Source organism: Carlito syrichta, unplaced genomic scaffold, assembly GCF_000164805.1.
Source record: "Carlito syrichta isolate Samal-C Ts95f unplaced genomic scaffold, Tarsius_syrichta-2.0.1 Scaffold136360, whole genome shotgun sequence".
In the NCBI taxonomy this organism is placed as follows: domain Eukaryota; kingdom Metazoa; phylum Chordata; class Mammalia; order Primates; family Tarsiidae; genus Carlito; species Carlito syrichta.
In genome coordinates, this window is record NW_007080456.1 from 58725 (window position 1) to 75869 (window position 17145).

The window sequence follows — 17145 nt, forward strand, 5'->3', positions numbered from 1 at the left end:
GCCCGGGGCCATTGCTGGACATGTGGACACCCACCAGTCCCTACCACTTCTTCCTGTCACTTTCCGACAAGATGGGACCTGCCACTTTAGTTCTTACTTGAAGGATTCACATGTTTCCTATCTTGGACCTTAGCTGTAAATGTGCCTGGGAGTAGAATTCCATCAAATGTTGGGTGAGCTGCAGGTGTGTGTGTGCTGGGGCGATCGCTGGATTTCCTAAACAGCTGACCAAGTCCAGGGTGGTGCCTTTCGAAGAGATGAGCCAGTGTTTCCTAACCTAGCCTGTGCCAGTCAGAACAATGGGAGGCTTGTTGAGTGACAAAGCCCACTGGCTTTCTGCCTCTTAATTAGGCTTGCAGTTTATTTTAAGTCTCCATCTGTGGTGCGGCTGCATCTGTGGGTGACTCATGCGTGGGTGTCATGACTGCGCGCACTGCACAGAGGGTCAGCAGCGGCGGGGTCCTCGCCCGTGGGAAGCGAGGGCAGTCGCACAGCCAGCGTTTTGCACCGGATTTCTGGAAAGAAGAGCGATACGTGAGACCAGGATGCTGTGTTTTATTTTAAGTGCGTAAAGTGAGCCACCTCCTACCCAAAACCCTCTGAGACATGAGGGCCGTCCTGGAGCGCTTGTCTGAGCCCAGACCCGCACAACAGCCGTCGCGTGCTGATGACCACAGCTCATGCAGTCTCTGACGCTCCCGGACCGGAAGCCCCGCTGCGCCTGGAAGCTCCCTCGTGTAGCACAAGGCCAAGGCATGGAGGCCGGGAGGCTCCTTGTTGTTGCCTTTCATGGTCTGCGCGCTGCTGCCTCCGCTTGTGCCCGACTGAGAGGCTGCGAGTTCGTGTGTCGTGCGGGTGAGACGCACCGGGCATTTTCTGGTGTGTTTAAAGCACGCTCCACGTGTGCGCAGAAGGCCAGGTGCCCATGCAGGTGACACGCAGCACCGTATTCTAACCTCGCGTGTTTTGTGTCTTGTCCAGCCCCTTTTATGGAGAAGACTTCTACTGTGAAATTCCACGGAGTTTCCGGCACCTGTCGTTCTACATTTTCGACCGAGACGTTTTCCGGAGGGACTCCATCATAGGTAGGTCCTCACGTGGCCACTCCCTCACGTCCGCTCTTCTGTCTTCTGGGGGGAAGGGGCGTCTTTCCCAAGCGCCCTGTCCTGCTCTACACCTGGGGATGCTGGCCTCGAATCGAGAGCCTTCCTAGGTGCTGAATGGACGTGGCAGCACTGGGGTCCGGCACTCCTGATACGCTCCCGGGCCTGGCCTGTGCCTGGGGTCCCATGTCCCCTGCCCGGTGGCTACTGAGTTGCTGTCAAAGAGCTTCCCACTAGAGCTCAGTCAGAGAGCATGACACCTGGGCAAGGCCTCTGTGTGGCCCCTCGGGTGCGGGCATGGCGTCTCCAACTGCCCAGATGATGTCCAGGGGTTCCTTCCAGGGTTTGTCTGCAGAGGGGCCTTTGGGTGGATGTGCGCCCCCTCTCCTCGGCATGTCCAGGTGGCCCAGGGGTGGACGGGGGAAGAGCCAGCAGAGGTGGGGCAAGGCGTGGGCATGGGGCCTGGACCAGGCAGACATGCTCCAGGGTCGCGCGGGGGCACTTGTGACTTAGAGCCTCAGCTTCCCTCTGGCTGTCGGGAGCAGCAATGCCTTCGCCTTCAGGAGAGACTGTGTGAGGAGCAGGCATAGAGGGGCTGCTCTGCCCATCTGCTAAACCATCACCATCCACCGTCAACATCCACCATCCACCACTCCCCATCCACCACCCATGTCCCCTACACCATCCACCACCCGCCATGACCACCCGCCATCACATCATCTGCCTGCCGTCCACCGTGCGCTGTTTCCCATCCGCCATCTACCACCACCATCCACCATCTGGTCACCATCCACCATCACCATTCCACATCCCCGTCCACCCTCCACCCTCCACCCTCCACCATCGTCATCCATCATCTACCACCTCCCGTCCACCCTCACCGCTCCCCATTCATCGTGCACCATCACCGTCACCATCCACCGTTCCCCATCTACCACCTGCCATCCACCATCGCCATCCACCATCACTATTCGCCATCTGTCATCACCATCCACCATCACCATCTACTGTTTTCCATCCATCATCCACCATCCGTTATCATTCCCTGCACTCACCCTCCGGTAGTGTTTCTTTAGCTTATTGTCACCGTGTGTGGCAATGACGAACTTAATGCTTGATGAACTTTGCGCTCATTGGATCAAGCTTTCCATCGCCCACAGCCCACTCCTTGTGTTCCCAACACCTACTAGGTGCTCAAAGGGCTGTCCAAGGAAGAAAGGTAGAAAGCTAGAAAGCCCTAGGAAGGGAGAGGAGAGTCTAACCCTAACTTAACCCTAACCCTAACCCTAGCCTTTTGGCTGAATGCTGATACTTTCCCTGTTGGTGATTTGCCCACACTGGACTTGCCAAATATGGTAGGTATTGGTCTTAGTCATTGGCTCAGGTGACACACCCGAATGAAGAGGTATTTGATTGATTCTTGAAGGCAAATGAGAATTTCTCTGAGTGGTAACCACAGGAAAAAGATAGTAAAACGATTTTGAGGGGACACATTTTAATCAGAGAATCGGATCAGGTTAGTTCCGGGATTATCTTCTCTCAAAATAATCAAACAAGCTGTTTATTAACATCCTGTTTAAGGTGTCTGCTATTTTTAAAGATAATCAGCAAAATCACTGTTTAGCAATTCTTTGTAGCTTTGCAATTACAGTGTGTCAGCAAGTGATCGGACTTAGATGTTTTCACTGTTGTTTTTATAGCCATAAAAATAAGTGGCTGTCTGGGTCTCCAGCAATAATTTAAAGTAATGACTAGTAATTATGTTGGCACCAGGAATAAGACACCAAGTTCCAGGGAATACGTTTCTGTCGTGGAAATGAGTGGTGTTACCCCACGGGCGCCTGGCCCTGTGGTTTTGTGTGTTCCTGGTTTCTAACCTCCCGTGCCCTGCGGAAACCCCACCTGCCACAGGGTTTCTTTGATGTCCAGGAATGAGGCGTGTGCCAGTGGTGGTCAGCACTGAACGGGGACAAGGGCATGCCAGGCTAGGGGTGGCGGACACAGCCCCCAGCACCAGCAGCGAGAAGGAGACTCAACCTGGAGAGGGAGGGCGGGTGGTTCCCAAGACCCTGAAACACAGCAGAAGCTGCCCAGGGAGATGTGGTGTCCTCGGCAAGTGGGAGTCCTAACCTTACCCTGCCCTGCTGACCACCAGCATCTCCAGGGGCTGAATCCAGCCAGGAGCAGGCCCAGAACCACAGTCAGCCTCCCAGGACGGCAGGAGGAGCAAGCAGAAGGAAAGCGTCTGGCCCAAGAGGCCATCCTGGGTGCTGCAGCTATCTGACTGGTCTGCCTGTGGTCAGTGCCCTGGGCTTCGTGGGCCCACAGAGTGTAGCTGTTGCAAGGCATTACTGGTACCTTGAAGATCCCCAGCCAAGGGGCCTTGGCCTTGTAGGACTTCCTGGGCTCGGGTGATCCTTCCACCTCTGCCTCCTGAGTAGCTGGGACTACAGGTACACACCACCATATCTGGTTAGTTTTTAAACTTTCTGTAGAGATGAGGTCTTGCTATGTTGCCTAGGCTGGTCTCGAGCTCCTGGGCTCAAGCGACCCTCCCGTCTTGGCCTCCCAAAGGGCTGGGATTATAGGCATGAGCCACTGCACCTGGCAGTTTTTATTTTTTAATTAATTTTTACCGTTCTCATAGGTGTGTGTGGTACTGTCCTGGCTCTTGTTACGTGTCCACAGTGAAGAATGCTATGGGGCATCTTCTCATATGCTTATTCACCAGCTTGTCTCTTTTTTGGAAACTCGTTCCCATCTTTTGCTCTTTTAATTGGGCTGTTTTCTTATTATTGAGTTTTTTACATGCTCTCTATATTTTGGGTGCAAGTCCATCAGATATGTGTCTTGTGAATGTTTTCTTCCAGTCTGTGGCTTGTTTTCTCATGTTCTTACCCTTGTATTTTGAAGAGTAGAGGTGTTACGTTTTGATGAAGTCCAGGTTGTCAGATTTTTTCTTTTATAATTCGTATTTTGGGGTTGCAGCTAAGACATATTTGCCTATCCCAGGTTGTGACAGTTTTCTCTAGAAAGTTTAGGATTTAAGCTCCTACGTTGAGTTCTATGGCTTATCTCAAGTTGATTTTTACATATATCATGAAAGAGTCAGAGTATTGTTTTTTTCCTTATAATTTATAGATGTCCATTTGTTTCAGTGCTCTTGGTTGAAAGTATCCTTTCTCCATTGAATCACTTTGGCACCTTTTTGAAAATCAGGTGATGACATTTGTGTGGGTCTCTTTCTGGTTTCTCTGTTTTGCTCCGTCAACCTGCATGTACTTATGTCAGGACCACCCTGGTCTTGCTTACTGAGGCTTCATAGCAACTCTTTTTGTTTTTGAGTTGGAGTCTCACTCTGTCATCCAGGCTGGAGTGCAGGGACACACTCACGGCCACCACAGCCTGGACCTGCTGGGCTCAGGTGATCCTTTGGCCTCAGCCTTCCAAGTAGCTGGAACTACAGGCACGCGCCAACACGTCTGGCTAATTTTTTGATTTGTTGTAGAGATGAGGTCTTGCCAAGTTGCCCAGGCTGGTCTTGAACCCGTGGGCTCAGGCAGTCCTCTCTCCTCAGCCATAGTCAGTCATGTGAGATCATCAGCTTTGTTTTTATCCAAACTTGTTTTGCTCTTCTAGGTCCTTTTAATTGCCCCATCCATTTTAAACTAGTTTCTCCATTTCTAAAACATTCTCACAGGAATTTTGATTGGGATTACATTGATCTATAGATGAATTTGGGAAGAATTAATATCTCGACAAAACTGAGTCTTCTGATCCATGGATATGGTCTGTCTTTCCCGGTGCTCAGGTCTTCTTAATTTCTCTCATCGGTGTTTTGTGATGTGCTTTCAATTTATGTCTTGCACATTTTGAAAAATTATTCATCTGTATTTTATGTTTTTAATAGAGTAGGCAAAGATTAATGGTACTGGTTTTTAAATTTCAATTGCCATGGTCATTGCTTGTATGTACAAACACGGTTGACTTTTATATAAAGACTTTGTATTGTGTGGCCTTGCTAAACACACCAGTTAGTTCTGTTAGCTTTCCTTGCAGATTTTTTTTTTTTTTTGCCAATTCTATAACGACTTCTATTTCATCCCCCTGGGTCTGTATGCCCTTTGTTTTGTTTTCTTGCCCACGATGGGCGAGGTCACAGGTTGAACCGGAGTGGGGAGCACACCAGGCTCTGCTGCACTCTTGGCCTTGCAGTTCTTGCTGCAGATTTTTGCCCCTGGTTCCTCTTTTAGTTCTCCCAGGGCTTCCGTAGGTAGGTTCCCATGTCAAGGGCCCTCTGTTGAACTGCCAGCTGCTCTTTGGTAGGTGGGCCCAGCAGGCACAGAGCCGGCAGGAGAAAGTGACAAAGCAGGCCTTCAGTGGTGAGAAGACTGCATAGCTCGGCCTCTGCCCCAGTGGGAGAATGAGGCCAGAGTAGACTTTCTGATGCCACGCAAGTGGATGGGGACAACTCTGCGGCTTATGGCACACCGAAGAAAGTTAAATAGATCCTGTGGCTTTGAGAGCGGGTGTGCCTTCAGAGCAGCAGGCAGAACCATTAGCACGGGGGTTTGAAAAAACACACATTCTCGGATTCTTGAATGTGGCCAACCTCTAGGAGGACAGATTGGAAACTGGCGACAGAGACGACCACCCTCGGGAACACGGCAGCAGGGGAGAGAGCCTGTGTATCCTTTTGGATATTTTGGATTTGGGGCTACGTTTTGAAATTACCTATGAAAAAACTTAAATGAAGCACTTCTAAAAATAATGACCAGTGAGGATCCGTAAGTTCGGAATCCACACTGACATTCAATATGTGACTTCTCTCTATCCCGGTCTCACCTCATAAAAATGTGAATAAACAATTGTGTTGCAATTACTTCACATTTCAAACTGCCCAACTAATCCTCCTGTCCAGCTGAAGTCATCCTGGAGTCTGAAGATTACTCTAGCCCTTTTCCCTGAAATACATTGCCCAATTCAATTTCAGGAAACTTTTAGTTTCACGTGGCTTTATTTCTGCGGGACTCACAAATTCTATTCCCACAGGGGGAGGGGAGGACGAAGTTTTGCAAGAGCCTGGCAGCGTCTGTCGGAGGGAGGGACAGGGAGCGGAGCCTGCTCGGGGGCGGGAGCTGGTCAGAGGTTGTGGGACCCACAGAAAAGAAATCGAAGCAGTGGCCCAGGATGCTGGCGGGAGGCTGGGCAGGGCACGGCAGGCAGGGCAGAGGAGGAACGAGGGCAAGTCTCAGCTGCCGCGTGTCCGCTGCCTCCAGCCTGTGCGGGGCCCCCTCGCCCTCCGTGGTGGGACCGCCGCAGTGGCTTCCGCGTCCAATGCAGTGGACTCTGGCTGGGCAGGTTTCCCATGGCTGTGGGAAGGGGGTGGCTTGTCTCAGCTGTCAATCTTCTTTGGGAATAGCGCCCATGCCCAAGGAACCGTTGTGACGGCTGCCCTCCAGTGCACACATGCACATGCATACGCGTGTCCACACACTACACACGTATGAAATATAGACACACACACTGCAGCTCCTGTAGGCACACACAAACTTCACCACATCCCCATAACAACCCCGTGGAGCAGCTGTGCTCCTGTCTGCACTGGAGGGGAGGACCTTTCGGACGGGGCTGGGACCCCCATCTGCCTCCGGTCTCGCCCTGCCCTGACAGGTCACGGGCAGCTCGCTGTGTGGGCGCCCGGCGGGGCTGTGTCGTGTCTGTGAGATGAGATGAATGTCTCCGTCCCACGTGTTGATGGGTGCAACCACCCGGTGGCGGGCGAGGAGTGACGTGCTTACCTGGGAGGGGCTCTTGCCACGTCCCGGGTGCCGCTGTGCCTCCCACGGGGAACGGGCGCATGACCAGCCGCGGGGAAGTGTGAGCGTGCTCGGGCGCACCTTCCCCGTGGCGTGGCACACCTGCCAGCCCTGCTGCAAAGAAGACGGCCGACTGCCGCCTCACCCGGTTGTCCGTCTTGGAAGAGACCGAACAAGTGGCGGAGGTCACAGAGCGACGCCGGCCGGCAGCCTTGGGGCCGGGACCTGTCCCCGCCGTGACGCGCGCCCCGTTGTGTGTTGCAGGGAAGGTGGCCATCCAGAAGGAGGACCTGCAGAAGTACCACAACAGGGATACCTGGTTCCAGCTGCAGCACGTGGACGCGGACTCCGAGGTGCAGGTGAGGCCGGTGGCCAGGCCCAGAGGCGGGGACCCGGGGACAGAGGCCTTGAGGCGGGCGGGCTCGCCTGTGGCCACAGACACAGACATGGCTCATGGCATCGCAGGTGGTGAGCGTTCACCTGTTGGCACTCAGAGACAGGGTCTGGCCCCTCGAGGTGTCTGTTCCGTGGTTATTGCTCGGCCGGCTGGCCGGCCGTCCTCTGTGGGCCTCCGCGTCCTCGTGTGGAAAACGCCTGGTGCAGTGCCGTGTGGTGGCAGGATCTGCTGCTTTCACACCTGGTGGGTGATATCACAGGCAAAATCCCCCAAGGAGGCACCTTGCGAGGCCTCTGCCCGCAACTTCAGCGAGAGCGATTCTGCGGGGGCTGGGGGTGGAGGTGGTCCCAGGTCTGAGCGGGCAGCCTGGTGCCCTCCGGGAACCCTCGTCCTCCCCCACCCGTCCCCTGAGTCAGGGCTCCCTCTGTCGAGGTCGCAGCTGCCGGCCTGCCTGGGGCCACGACGGGCCGATCTGCAATGTGGCCTGAGCCCAGCCAGAGGGAGGCCAGGCCTCGCAGGAGTCTGGGAGCTTCGCCAGGGTATGCCTGGGGATGCACTGCCCCAAGGGACGCGTCCTGATTGCCCGGCTTGCTGAATTAACTCTGCCTCTAGGAGCATGTGGGCCGAGGGGCCCCGGGCGCTCTGGGAGCTCAAAGGTGCTGTAATTACAGCAGGACTGAGAACTGGCCTTGAAGCTGAGGGCAGGTCTGTGGAGCTGTGAACCAGCACCCCGGTCAGGGCTGCGCCGCCCACTGGTGGCTGGAAGCCACGTGCAGGCAGGCCAGGGTGCAGGTGCTGCCAGAGAGGAGCTTGTGCTGGGACCACCCGCCTTCCGTGTCCTGGGTCCCAGCGCGTCACCTCTGGACCAGCATGGCGGAGGCCCCCGTGTCAGAACGGTGAGCACCTGGGGGTGTGGGCTTGCCATTCCCCCGGACTTCAGCTCGACCTTCCTGCCGATGAAGCTTTTCCAGTTTCTTGACTTTGCTCTTTACCTCATTTAATTTTGAAATGGTTATAGATTCACAGGAAGTCACAAAAGTAGAACACAGGGGCATGACTGGCGTTCGTGGGCTCTCTCTCTGCACATAAATACACGCAGGAAGGGCCCGACCCGCTGCGTCTTCCCGATGGCTCCGTCTTGTGTAACTGGAATGGGTCACAGCTGGGGACACTGACGTTTGCCCACTACGCAGGGTTGCTTTGGATTTCACCATTTACATGCACACAGGTATGGCATGTGTATTCAGTGCAGTTTTCCCAGTTCTTTATTATGGTAAAAGGCATCCTAAGATTTACCATCTTAACTGCTCAGAATGCCCAGCTCAGTACAGAATTAAATACATTCGTAACTGTTGGGCGACCACACGACCATCTGTGTCCAGAACACCTTTCATCTTGCAGAGCGAACGGGAGCCCTGTCCCCGTGAGCGCTCACTGCCCACCCCTCCCAGTCCCTCCAGCCCCCACCCACTGCTCGTCCCCATGAGCCGGATGACTCAGGGGCCTGCTCTGAGTGACTCCACAGCAATCTGTCTTCTTCTGACGGGCTTGTTTCGCTCAGCATAGTGTCCTCAAGCGTCTCCCATGTTGTAGCGCGTGTCAGGATTTCCTTCCTTTTAAAGGCTGCGTGATAGTCCATTGTTTACCCATTTCTCTGTGGTAGACACTTGGGTTGCTTCCGCGTTTTGGCTGTTGAGGTGTTCTACACAACTTCCTAACGCGTGTGTGTGTGTGTGTGTGTACACGTGTGCACACACAGCATGTGTTGCTCATCCATTCGTCTTGATGGACACTTGGGTTGCTTCTGCATTTTGGCTGTTGAGGTGTTCTACATGACTTCCTCACCTGACGAATTGTGTCACTGCCACCATGGTCAAGATACAGACTTGTGTCTCCACAGAGCTGTCTGCATGACCATTGCGTGTCACCCTCGGCGATAGCGGAAGAGTTCATGGTGAGGTCGCGAGGCGGCTCTCAGGCCCGTGGTCGAGTGCCTCGTCCCCTCCTGTTGTCCAAGGCTGTGGCCCTCACGTGCCCGCTTCTGGACATGTAGAGTCCTGGAAGGCAGGCAAGCTGTCACCCAGAGGCCAGGAGGGCGAGCCGCGGGACCCTCTCTCACAGGGTCCAGGAGGCGCTGCGCCGACACTCTGCAGACCAGCCCGAGCGTCGCCTGTGTAACGTGGGGACAAGAGAGAGGCTCCCACCCTCAGACTGACCTTTAAAGTGCCGTGACCGTCGCCTCTGCAGCTGCCGCTGCCTTTTGAAATGTCACGTCGACAGTTTTTAGAAAGGCAGAGGGTGGCAATATGGTTTCTTGGCTCCGTCTGCTCTGAAATTCACAGAAAAAAGTCACCGTCAGGAAAGAAAGCACCAAAACAGGGCCAGTGCGAGAGACCCACGAGCCATGAAATGGGAAAAAGACAACCTAAACATGGTCTTGCTTCCTTCTGGGACTGGCGCTTCTTACCGTTTTCGGTGAGTCACTTTATTCTGCAGAATTCGTCTCCTGTGCCACCCTGTCTTGACACGGGCGATGTCAGCACGAGCCAGCGGGTGGGCTGCTCCTGGGATCGGACTCCAGGCTGACCACGGCTGTCCAGTGTGTCCCCGCAGGGGGGCCACAGTCCTTGTAGCGTCTGGTCCCCCGCCCTCCGCAGGGACCCTGCCGCCCGCCCTCCGGCCGCCTTCCATCCCCCGACCCTGTGCCATCCTTGCCCGACCTCCCTCCCAGGCTGCCCTCCCCTGCTCCCCTCGCCTCCCTGGCCTACCGGTTGCCGGTGGGCTCTCCAGCCTCTGACTAAACTGTTGTTCAAGGCATCACGTCAGCCTCTGACTAAACTGTTGTTCAAGGCATCACGTAACCAGAGACCCACGGGGACCTGTGACTCATCACAGCCGGCCCCCAGCGGCCGCCATCCACCCAGGGATCCCCCGCCACACTCCCCGCCGCTCAGTCCTCCGTTTGCACCTCGGGGCCAGCTGCTGGGGCCGCAATCCCAGCCTTCCCTGGAGTCTCTGGGAATGTCACGCTGTGTACGTCAGGCTCGCCGAATCCAAACAGGATTCGGCGAGTTGACAGGTGATCACCACGAAGGGCCCAGCGCTCCACCTTTCTAGGGTTTGTGGAGCCGCAGGGGGCCGGCGAGGCCGGGTCTCCCTCCCCTCTGGAGCTGCTCCTTGCCTCTGTCTCCTCCCTGGGCGGGGCGCGGCTGTCCTCTGCGACCCGAGGCGTCTCTGTCCTGCTCGCCTCGCGGCCCGGGGCCAGCTCGGGAGACGTGGCCGAAGGGTGGTGTGCATGGGGCAGGGCTGCGAACGTCCCTCTGCCAGCACCCTGCGGGTGCCCACGCCCACACCCCACACGGGGAAGCCTTCCTGAGAAAAATGGACAGGGCCACCGGGTGTTTTTTTCTTCGATCAATACACTTTTGGGGGAGCAGTTTTGTCTGCAGGAGCATTGAGCAGGGCGCAGTTTCCACACAGCCTCCTCCAGCCCGCCTGCTCCCTGTCCACGTCACACCTGATGGCCCCATGTTGGCACGCTGTTGACCGAGTCCATGGTATGCACCGAGGCCCTGTCTCTGCGTCTGTGGGTTTCGGCCAGCGCACGGCTTCCCGGACCCCAGCACAGCCTCACAGCAGGGGCAGGGCCAGGAGTGGGTAGCCTGGCTGGAGGTTCAGCAGTTTTGTTGGTCTTCTCCACAAAACCCGCTTTGGGCTTTACTTTTTCTCCATTGATTTCCTGTTTTGAGTTTCACGTATTTCTGATCTGATTGCCTTTCTTCTGCTTACCTTGGATTTAGTGTGCTCGTTTCTTCCAGATTCCACAGGTGGAAGTTGAGATGACTGTGTTTGGGTATCCAGCTCTGTTCTTTTTGCTTAGGATTGCTTTGGCTGTTCTGGCTCTTTTCGGTTCCATATGAATTTGGGGATTGTTTTTTCTAATTCTGTGAAAAATGACCTTGGTAGTTTAACAGGATCGCAGTCGATCTATGGATTACTTGGGGTAATATGTGCATCTTAACAAGGCTGATGCGTCTATTCCGTAAGCACGGGATGGTCCTCATCCGTTTGGGTCCCCTGCCATCTCTTTCATCGAGTTTTGTCGTTCTCCTTGTAGAGATCTTTTGCCTTCTGGGTTAAATATATTCCTAGGTATTTCAGCTTTCTGACTGCTATCGTAAATGAAATTAAGTTCTTGAGTTGACTCTCAGCTTGGTCACAATCGGTGTATAGCAGTGCTATTCATTTGTCAAGTCCAAGAGTCTTTTGGAGGTGTCTTCAGGATTCTCTACATATAGGATCATACTGGCATACAGAGATAGTTTGATTTCTTCTTTTCCAATTTGAATACCCTTTATTTCTTATTCTTGACTGATTGTTCTGGCTAGGACTGCCAGTACTATGTTGAGTAGGAGTGGTGAAAGTGGGCATCTTTGCCTTGTTCCAGTTCCGAGGGGGAATGTGTTCAACTTTTCTCTGCTCGAGATGACACTGGCTGTGGGTTTGTCTTATATAGCTTTTATTATTTTGAGGAATGTTCCCTCTATGCTTGTTGTGCTGAGGGTTTTTATTTTGAAGGGATGCTGGATTTTATCAAATGTTTTTTCTGCATCTATTGAAATGATGGTATGATTTTTGTTTTAAATTCTGTTTATGTGGTGGATCAGGTTTATTGACTTACGCATATTCAATCACCCTTGCATTCTGGGATAAAATCCACTTGGTCATGGTGTATTTTTTCATGTGCTGTTGAATTCTGTTTGCTAGTATTTGGTTGGGGATTTTTGTGTCTTTGTTCGTAAGGGATGTTGGTCTGTAGTTTTCTAGTTTTGTTTTGTCTTTTCCTGGCTTTGGCATCAGAGTGACACTGGCCTTATAGAATGAGTTAGGGAGGATTTCCTCCTCTTCACTCCTGTGGAATAGCTTTAGTAAAATTGGTACCAGTTCTCTGAAGGTCTGGTAGAATTCAGCTGCGAGTTCAGCAGGTCCTGGACTTTTTGTTGTTGTTGGAGACTCCAACTACTGTTTCAATCTCACTACTCACTATTGGTCAGCTCAGGTTTCTGATTCAAGTCTGGGGGGAGGGAGAATTTTTCCATTTCCTCTAGATTGTGTAGTTTGTTTGCATAAAGGTGTTCATAGTCGTCTTGGATATGATCTTTTGAATTTCTGTTGTATCAGTTGTAATGTCTCTTTTTCATTCTGATTGAGCTAATTTGCATCTTCTCTCTTCATTTCTTAATCTAGTTAGAGGTCCATCAATTTTGTTTATCTTTTCAAAGAATCAACTTTTTGTTTCATTGATCCTTTGCTTTTTCAAAAAGTTCAGTTTCATTTAGTTCTGCTCTGATCATTATTTCTTTTCTTCAGCTAGCTTTGGATTTGGTTGTTTGTGTTTTTCTAGTTCCCTGAGGTGTGCTGTTAGGTTGTCAGTGTGTGATCTTTCTGTCTTATTAATATAGGCCTTAATCGTTATAAATTTTCCTCTGAGCAGAACTTTGGCTGTGTCCCAGAGGTTTTGATGACATATTTCATTGTTGTTATTCGTTTCAAGGAATTTTGAAATTTCCATTTGGATTTCATTGCTGACCCAAGGATCATTCAGGAGAAAATTACTTAGCTACCATGACTTTATTTGGTTTTATGAATTCTTCTTGGAGTTAATTTCTAGTTTTATTCCACTGTGGTCTGAGATGGTGCTTGTTATGACTTCTATTTTTTTGAATTTATTGAGACTTGATTTGTGGCCTATCGTATGGTCTGTCTTAGGGAATGTTACATGTGCTGATGAAAAAAACACATATTTTGGGCTGGGTCGGTGGCTCAGCCTGTAATCCTAGCACTTTGGGAGGCCAAGGCGAATGGATTGCCTGAGCCTGCGACCAGCCCAGGTAGCTCGGCGAGACCTCATCTCTATAATAAATTTTTAAAAAAAATTAGCCAGGTGTGGTAGCATGCACCTGTATTTCCAGCTACTTGGAAGGCTGAGGTGAAGGATTGCTGGAGCCCGGCAGGTCAATGTTGGAGGGGCCATGAGCATGCCATTGCACTCCAGCCCGGGCAACGGAGTGAGACTCTAACTAAAATACACACACACACACACACACACACACACACACATATATATTCTGTAGTTTTAGGATGGAATGTTCTGTAGATGTCTGTTAATTCCCTTTGCCCTAGAGTCCTGTTTAACTCCAATGTTTATTTGCTGACTTTCTGCCTTGATGATCTATCGCTGTCAGTGGAGTGTTGAAGTCTCCCACTATTACTATACTATCTCTCTTTTTTTAGGTCTAGTGGAATTTGTTTTATAAAGCTGGGAGCTCTGGTGTTATTGTTATGTCCTCTCATTGAATTGATCTCTTTATCATTATTTAATAACTATCTTTGCCTTTTTTTTACTGTTGTCAATTTAAAGTCTGTTTTATCTGATTTGAGAATGACTACTCTGCTCATTTTTGGTTTCCATTTGTGTGGAATATTTTCCCCTGCTCCTTTGCCTGGAGACTATAGGAATCCTTGTGAGTTAAGTGGGTCTCTTAAAGGCAGCAGATAACTGGGTTGAGTTTTTTTAATCCACTCTGCTACTCTGTATCTTTTTAGTGGGTCATTGAGACCATTTATGTTCAGAGTGAATAATGACATGCAAGGTTCTGTTCTACTCATATACTGGTTGTTATCTAGTTGCTTGTTTATTTATTTTCTCTCTTGTGTTGGCATTCCACAAAGTCTGTGGACTTTATTATTTCCAGTGTTTTTCTACTGGTGTATTTCGACCTTTTGTCTCATTATTTAGAACTCCTTTAAATATTTCTTGTAGAGCCAGTCCAGTAGTGTCAAATCCCTCAGCATTTGCTTGTTTGCAAAGGACTTCATTTCTCCTTCATTTATGAAACTTAGTTTTGTTGACATTCATTCTGTTTGAGGAAATTGAAACTGGGGCCCCAATCCTTCTGGCTTGCAGGGTTTCTTCTGAGAAGTCTGCTGTCAGTCTGATAAGTTTACCTTTGTGAATTATGTGATGCTTTTGTCTCACTTCTCTTAAAATGATCGCCTTTTCACATTAGCTTTGCTTAGCTGGATGATTGTGTGCCTTGGGGATGTCCCTCTTACATTAATCTTCTGGGGGTTCTTTGAGCTTCTTGTATCTGGATGCTTAGATCTCTGGAAAGGCCAGGGAAGTTTCCTCAGTTATTCCCTCAAGTGAATTTTTCAAACTTGTTACTTTCTCTTCTTCCTCAGGAACACCTAGGATTCTTGGGTTTGGACGTTTTGCATAATCCCATTTTTCTTGGAGACTTAGTTCCAGTCGCTTGATTCTTATTTCTTTATCATTGTGTGATTGAGTTAATTCAAAAGCCTTGTCTTCAAGGTCTGAGATCTTTTCTTCTGGTTTTTCTAGTCTCCCTTTAAAACTTTCCACTGCAATTTTTACTTCCCTAAATGCTTTTTCTTTTTTATTTTATTTTATATTTTATTTTGAGAAAGCAGGATTTATTTTTTTCATTTTATTTTATTTTTCTAGTCGGAGTCTCACTCTGTCGCCCAGACTGGAGTGCAGTGGCCACTCCTGGCCACCGCAGCCTCAACCTGCTGGGCTCCGGTGATTCTTCCGCCTCAGCCTTCCCAGTAGCTGGAATTACAGGCCTGCGCTACCACGCCCGGCTGATTTTTTTATTTATTGTAGAGATGAGGTCTCGCTACCCAGGCGGGTCTCGAACCCGCGGGCTCAGGCAATCCACTCACCTCAGCCTCCCAAAGGCGTGGGATTACAGGCTGAGCCACCGAGCCCGGCTAGCAGGATTTATTAAGGCGACAGAAAGCTCCCACAGTGGAAGGGGACCCAAAGGGGTTGCCCTAAATACTTTCTTCATTTCCAGCATTTCAGCTTGTTTTGTGTATGTGTGTCTATCTTTCTCTTTGGAGAATTTTTCATACATGTCCTGAATAGTTTTTTTAATTTCTTGATGTTGATTTTCAGTTTTCTCCTGAAGTTCCTTGTCCAATTTTATCATCAAACTTTTGAATTCTGTGTCTGGAATTATTACTTTAACAATTAATGCAACAATTTAATTTTGGTTAGGGTTCGTTACTGGAGAGTTGGTGTGGTCTTTTGGGGTGTCGGAGAACTCTGTTTTTTCCTATTGTCAGAGTTATTTTTCTGGCTCCTTCTCTTTTGAGTAGACAATTTCTTCCTATCTGTGGTTGGCAGGGGGCTGACGTCGGCCCTATGGGGTTCCCTTGGTTATGTACAGCCTTGGTGCGGTGCGATTCTCACCTGCCAGCTGCGGCAGTCCTGTGCCGGTACCTGCACGGCCCCCGGCGTCCCGTGTGGCCGCTGTGGCTGGGATAGTGCTGGTGACTGGTGCTTGGGCTAACAGGGTCAGGCCTTCCCTGAGCCGAGATGTGGTGAGCTACATGGCAGCCGTAGTCTCCGGCCAGGGGGAGGCGCCAGTGGATGAAGGCCCCTGCAGGGGTGGCGGGGGGGGGATGGCTCCTCCTTGGTGAGTGTTGCTCTGAGGATGTGACTGGGGATCCCAGTCTTGTGTCCCTGTGGCACCGTCTGGGTTTGTGCAGGGACAGGCGCCCCGGCGCCCCAAGTGTGAGTTCTCAGCTCCCTCTCTGGGGAGGGGACCTCAGGCTGCAGGTGACCTGCTGTGCAGGGAGGCCCAGGAGCTGGGGGTGGGGCGAGGCCCGCCTTGGCCGCAGTCTGGGATCTGAGGGTCAAGGTCAGCGGGCAGGGCGGCCAGGAACTGTCAGCAGCTGCGGGTTTGCCCTGGGCCCTTCCTGTCCCACCTGCTGCCAGCTGCCCAACCTGTGAGGGTCGGGGTCCCAGGAAAGGGCGGCTGGCGTGGCTCAGGGCTCCTTTCCTGCACGTCTCCACGGCAGAGCCCGGCTGGGGAGGGGCTGGGGTCCCCACGGCCCAGGGACCCCGTGGTGTGTGGCAGGAGCTCAGACCCCCAGGTCCCGTCGCTCCCCTTGTCTGCAGCTGCACTGGACTGGGCAGGCAAGAGAGAGCCGGCCCATTCCGGCCCAGGTGGGTGCAGGCGTGGCCGAGCAGCCGTCTCAGTCACTGCCCTGGAGTCTGCCACGGAGCGCTGGAGAGTTGCCCCCCCCAGCCCCAGGCAGGACACACCCCGGTGGGCGCCCAGCGGCGGTGGCTCTGGCCTGGGTTGTTTCCGTGGCCCTGTGGGAGGCGCCCGCCGCCCCGCCTTGCAGGCCAGTCCCTTTCACGTGGGCACCGCAGGTGGAGCCTTCGGATCTGCAGGTGCTTAATCAACGTGGCCCTCGGCAGATGCAGGACCGAGGGTGTCCCCAGCCCTGTGATGCCATGTGGCTGCTGGTGCTGAGGTCCCTGTCTTAGCACCCGCCCCTGCCTGTCTGCCACTCTGTCTTCTCATGGGCGGGACAAGCCCCAGGGAGGGGCCTGGAGGATGAGCCCAGGGCTGGCAGGGTCTGGCGGCTGAGGCCAGGCACCGGCTCCTGGGCCTGGGTCTGCTTCCTGCCTGGGCCGGGGCTACCCCGCATGTTGTTGGGAGCCCAGGGGCGCGGGGGCCAATCCCCACAGCCTGGCCACCTCCCCTGGTGTGTCCCAGCACGTGGGCTGCCATGACAGCTCCATGCAGCTCCCCGTGAGGCGGGCGGGCCCCGGCCCTGGCCAGCAGCTTCATCTCTGAGCTCAGTGGTCCCTGGCCCCCAGGGTCCCGCCAGCAGGCAGGCTCGGTCTGCTCTGAGGGAGGGAGGCCCGGGGTGGGAAGTTGCCGGTCCTGTCTATGGCACCGTGCACTTGCCAAACCACACACCCGTGGGGAGGGGAGGGGAG

General features: G+C 52.5%; 1 protein-coding gene and 1 long non-coding RNA gene across 2 annotated transcripts in view; one reads left to right on the forward strand and one right to left on the reverse strand.

The window, feature by feature from the left end:
* The window catches only part of RASA3 (RAS p21 protein activator 3), a 66932-nt gene that overhangs the window by 13138 nt on the left and 36649 nt on the right, over positions 1-17145 (forward strand). Inside the window, exons 2-3 of the mRNA XM_021708406.1 lie at positions 982-1085; positions 7187-7281. Coding sequence (XP_021564081.1) covers positions 982-1085; positions 7187-7281 — 199 coding nt within the window. The remainder of the gene's footprint in view (positions 1-981; positions 1086-7186; positions 7282-17145) is intronic.
* On the reverse strand, positions 9323-9876 carry LOC103251135. Its single transcript, XR_503708.1, has 3 exons — positions 9787-9876; positions 9536-9643; positions 9323-9376 (listed from the first exon to the last, which is right to left on the reverse strand). It is a non-coding gene; the product is annotated as an uncharacterized LOC103251135 (long non-coding RNA).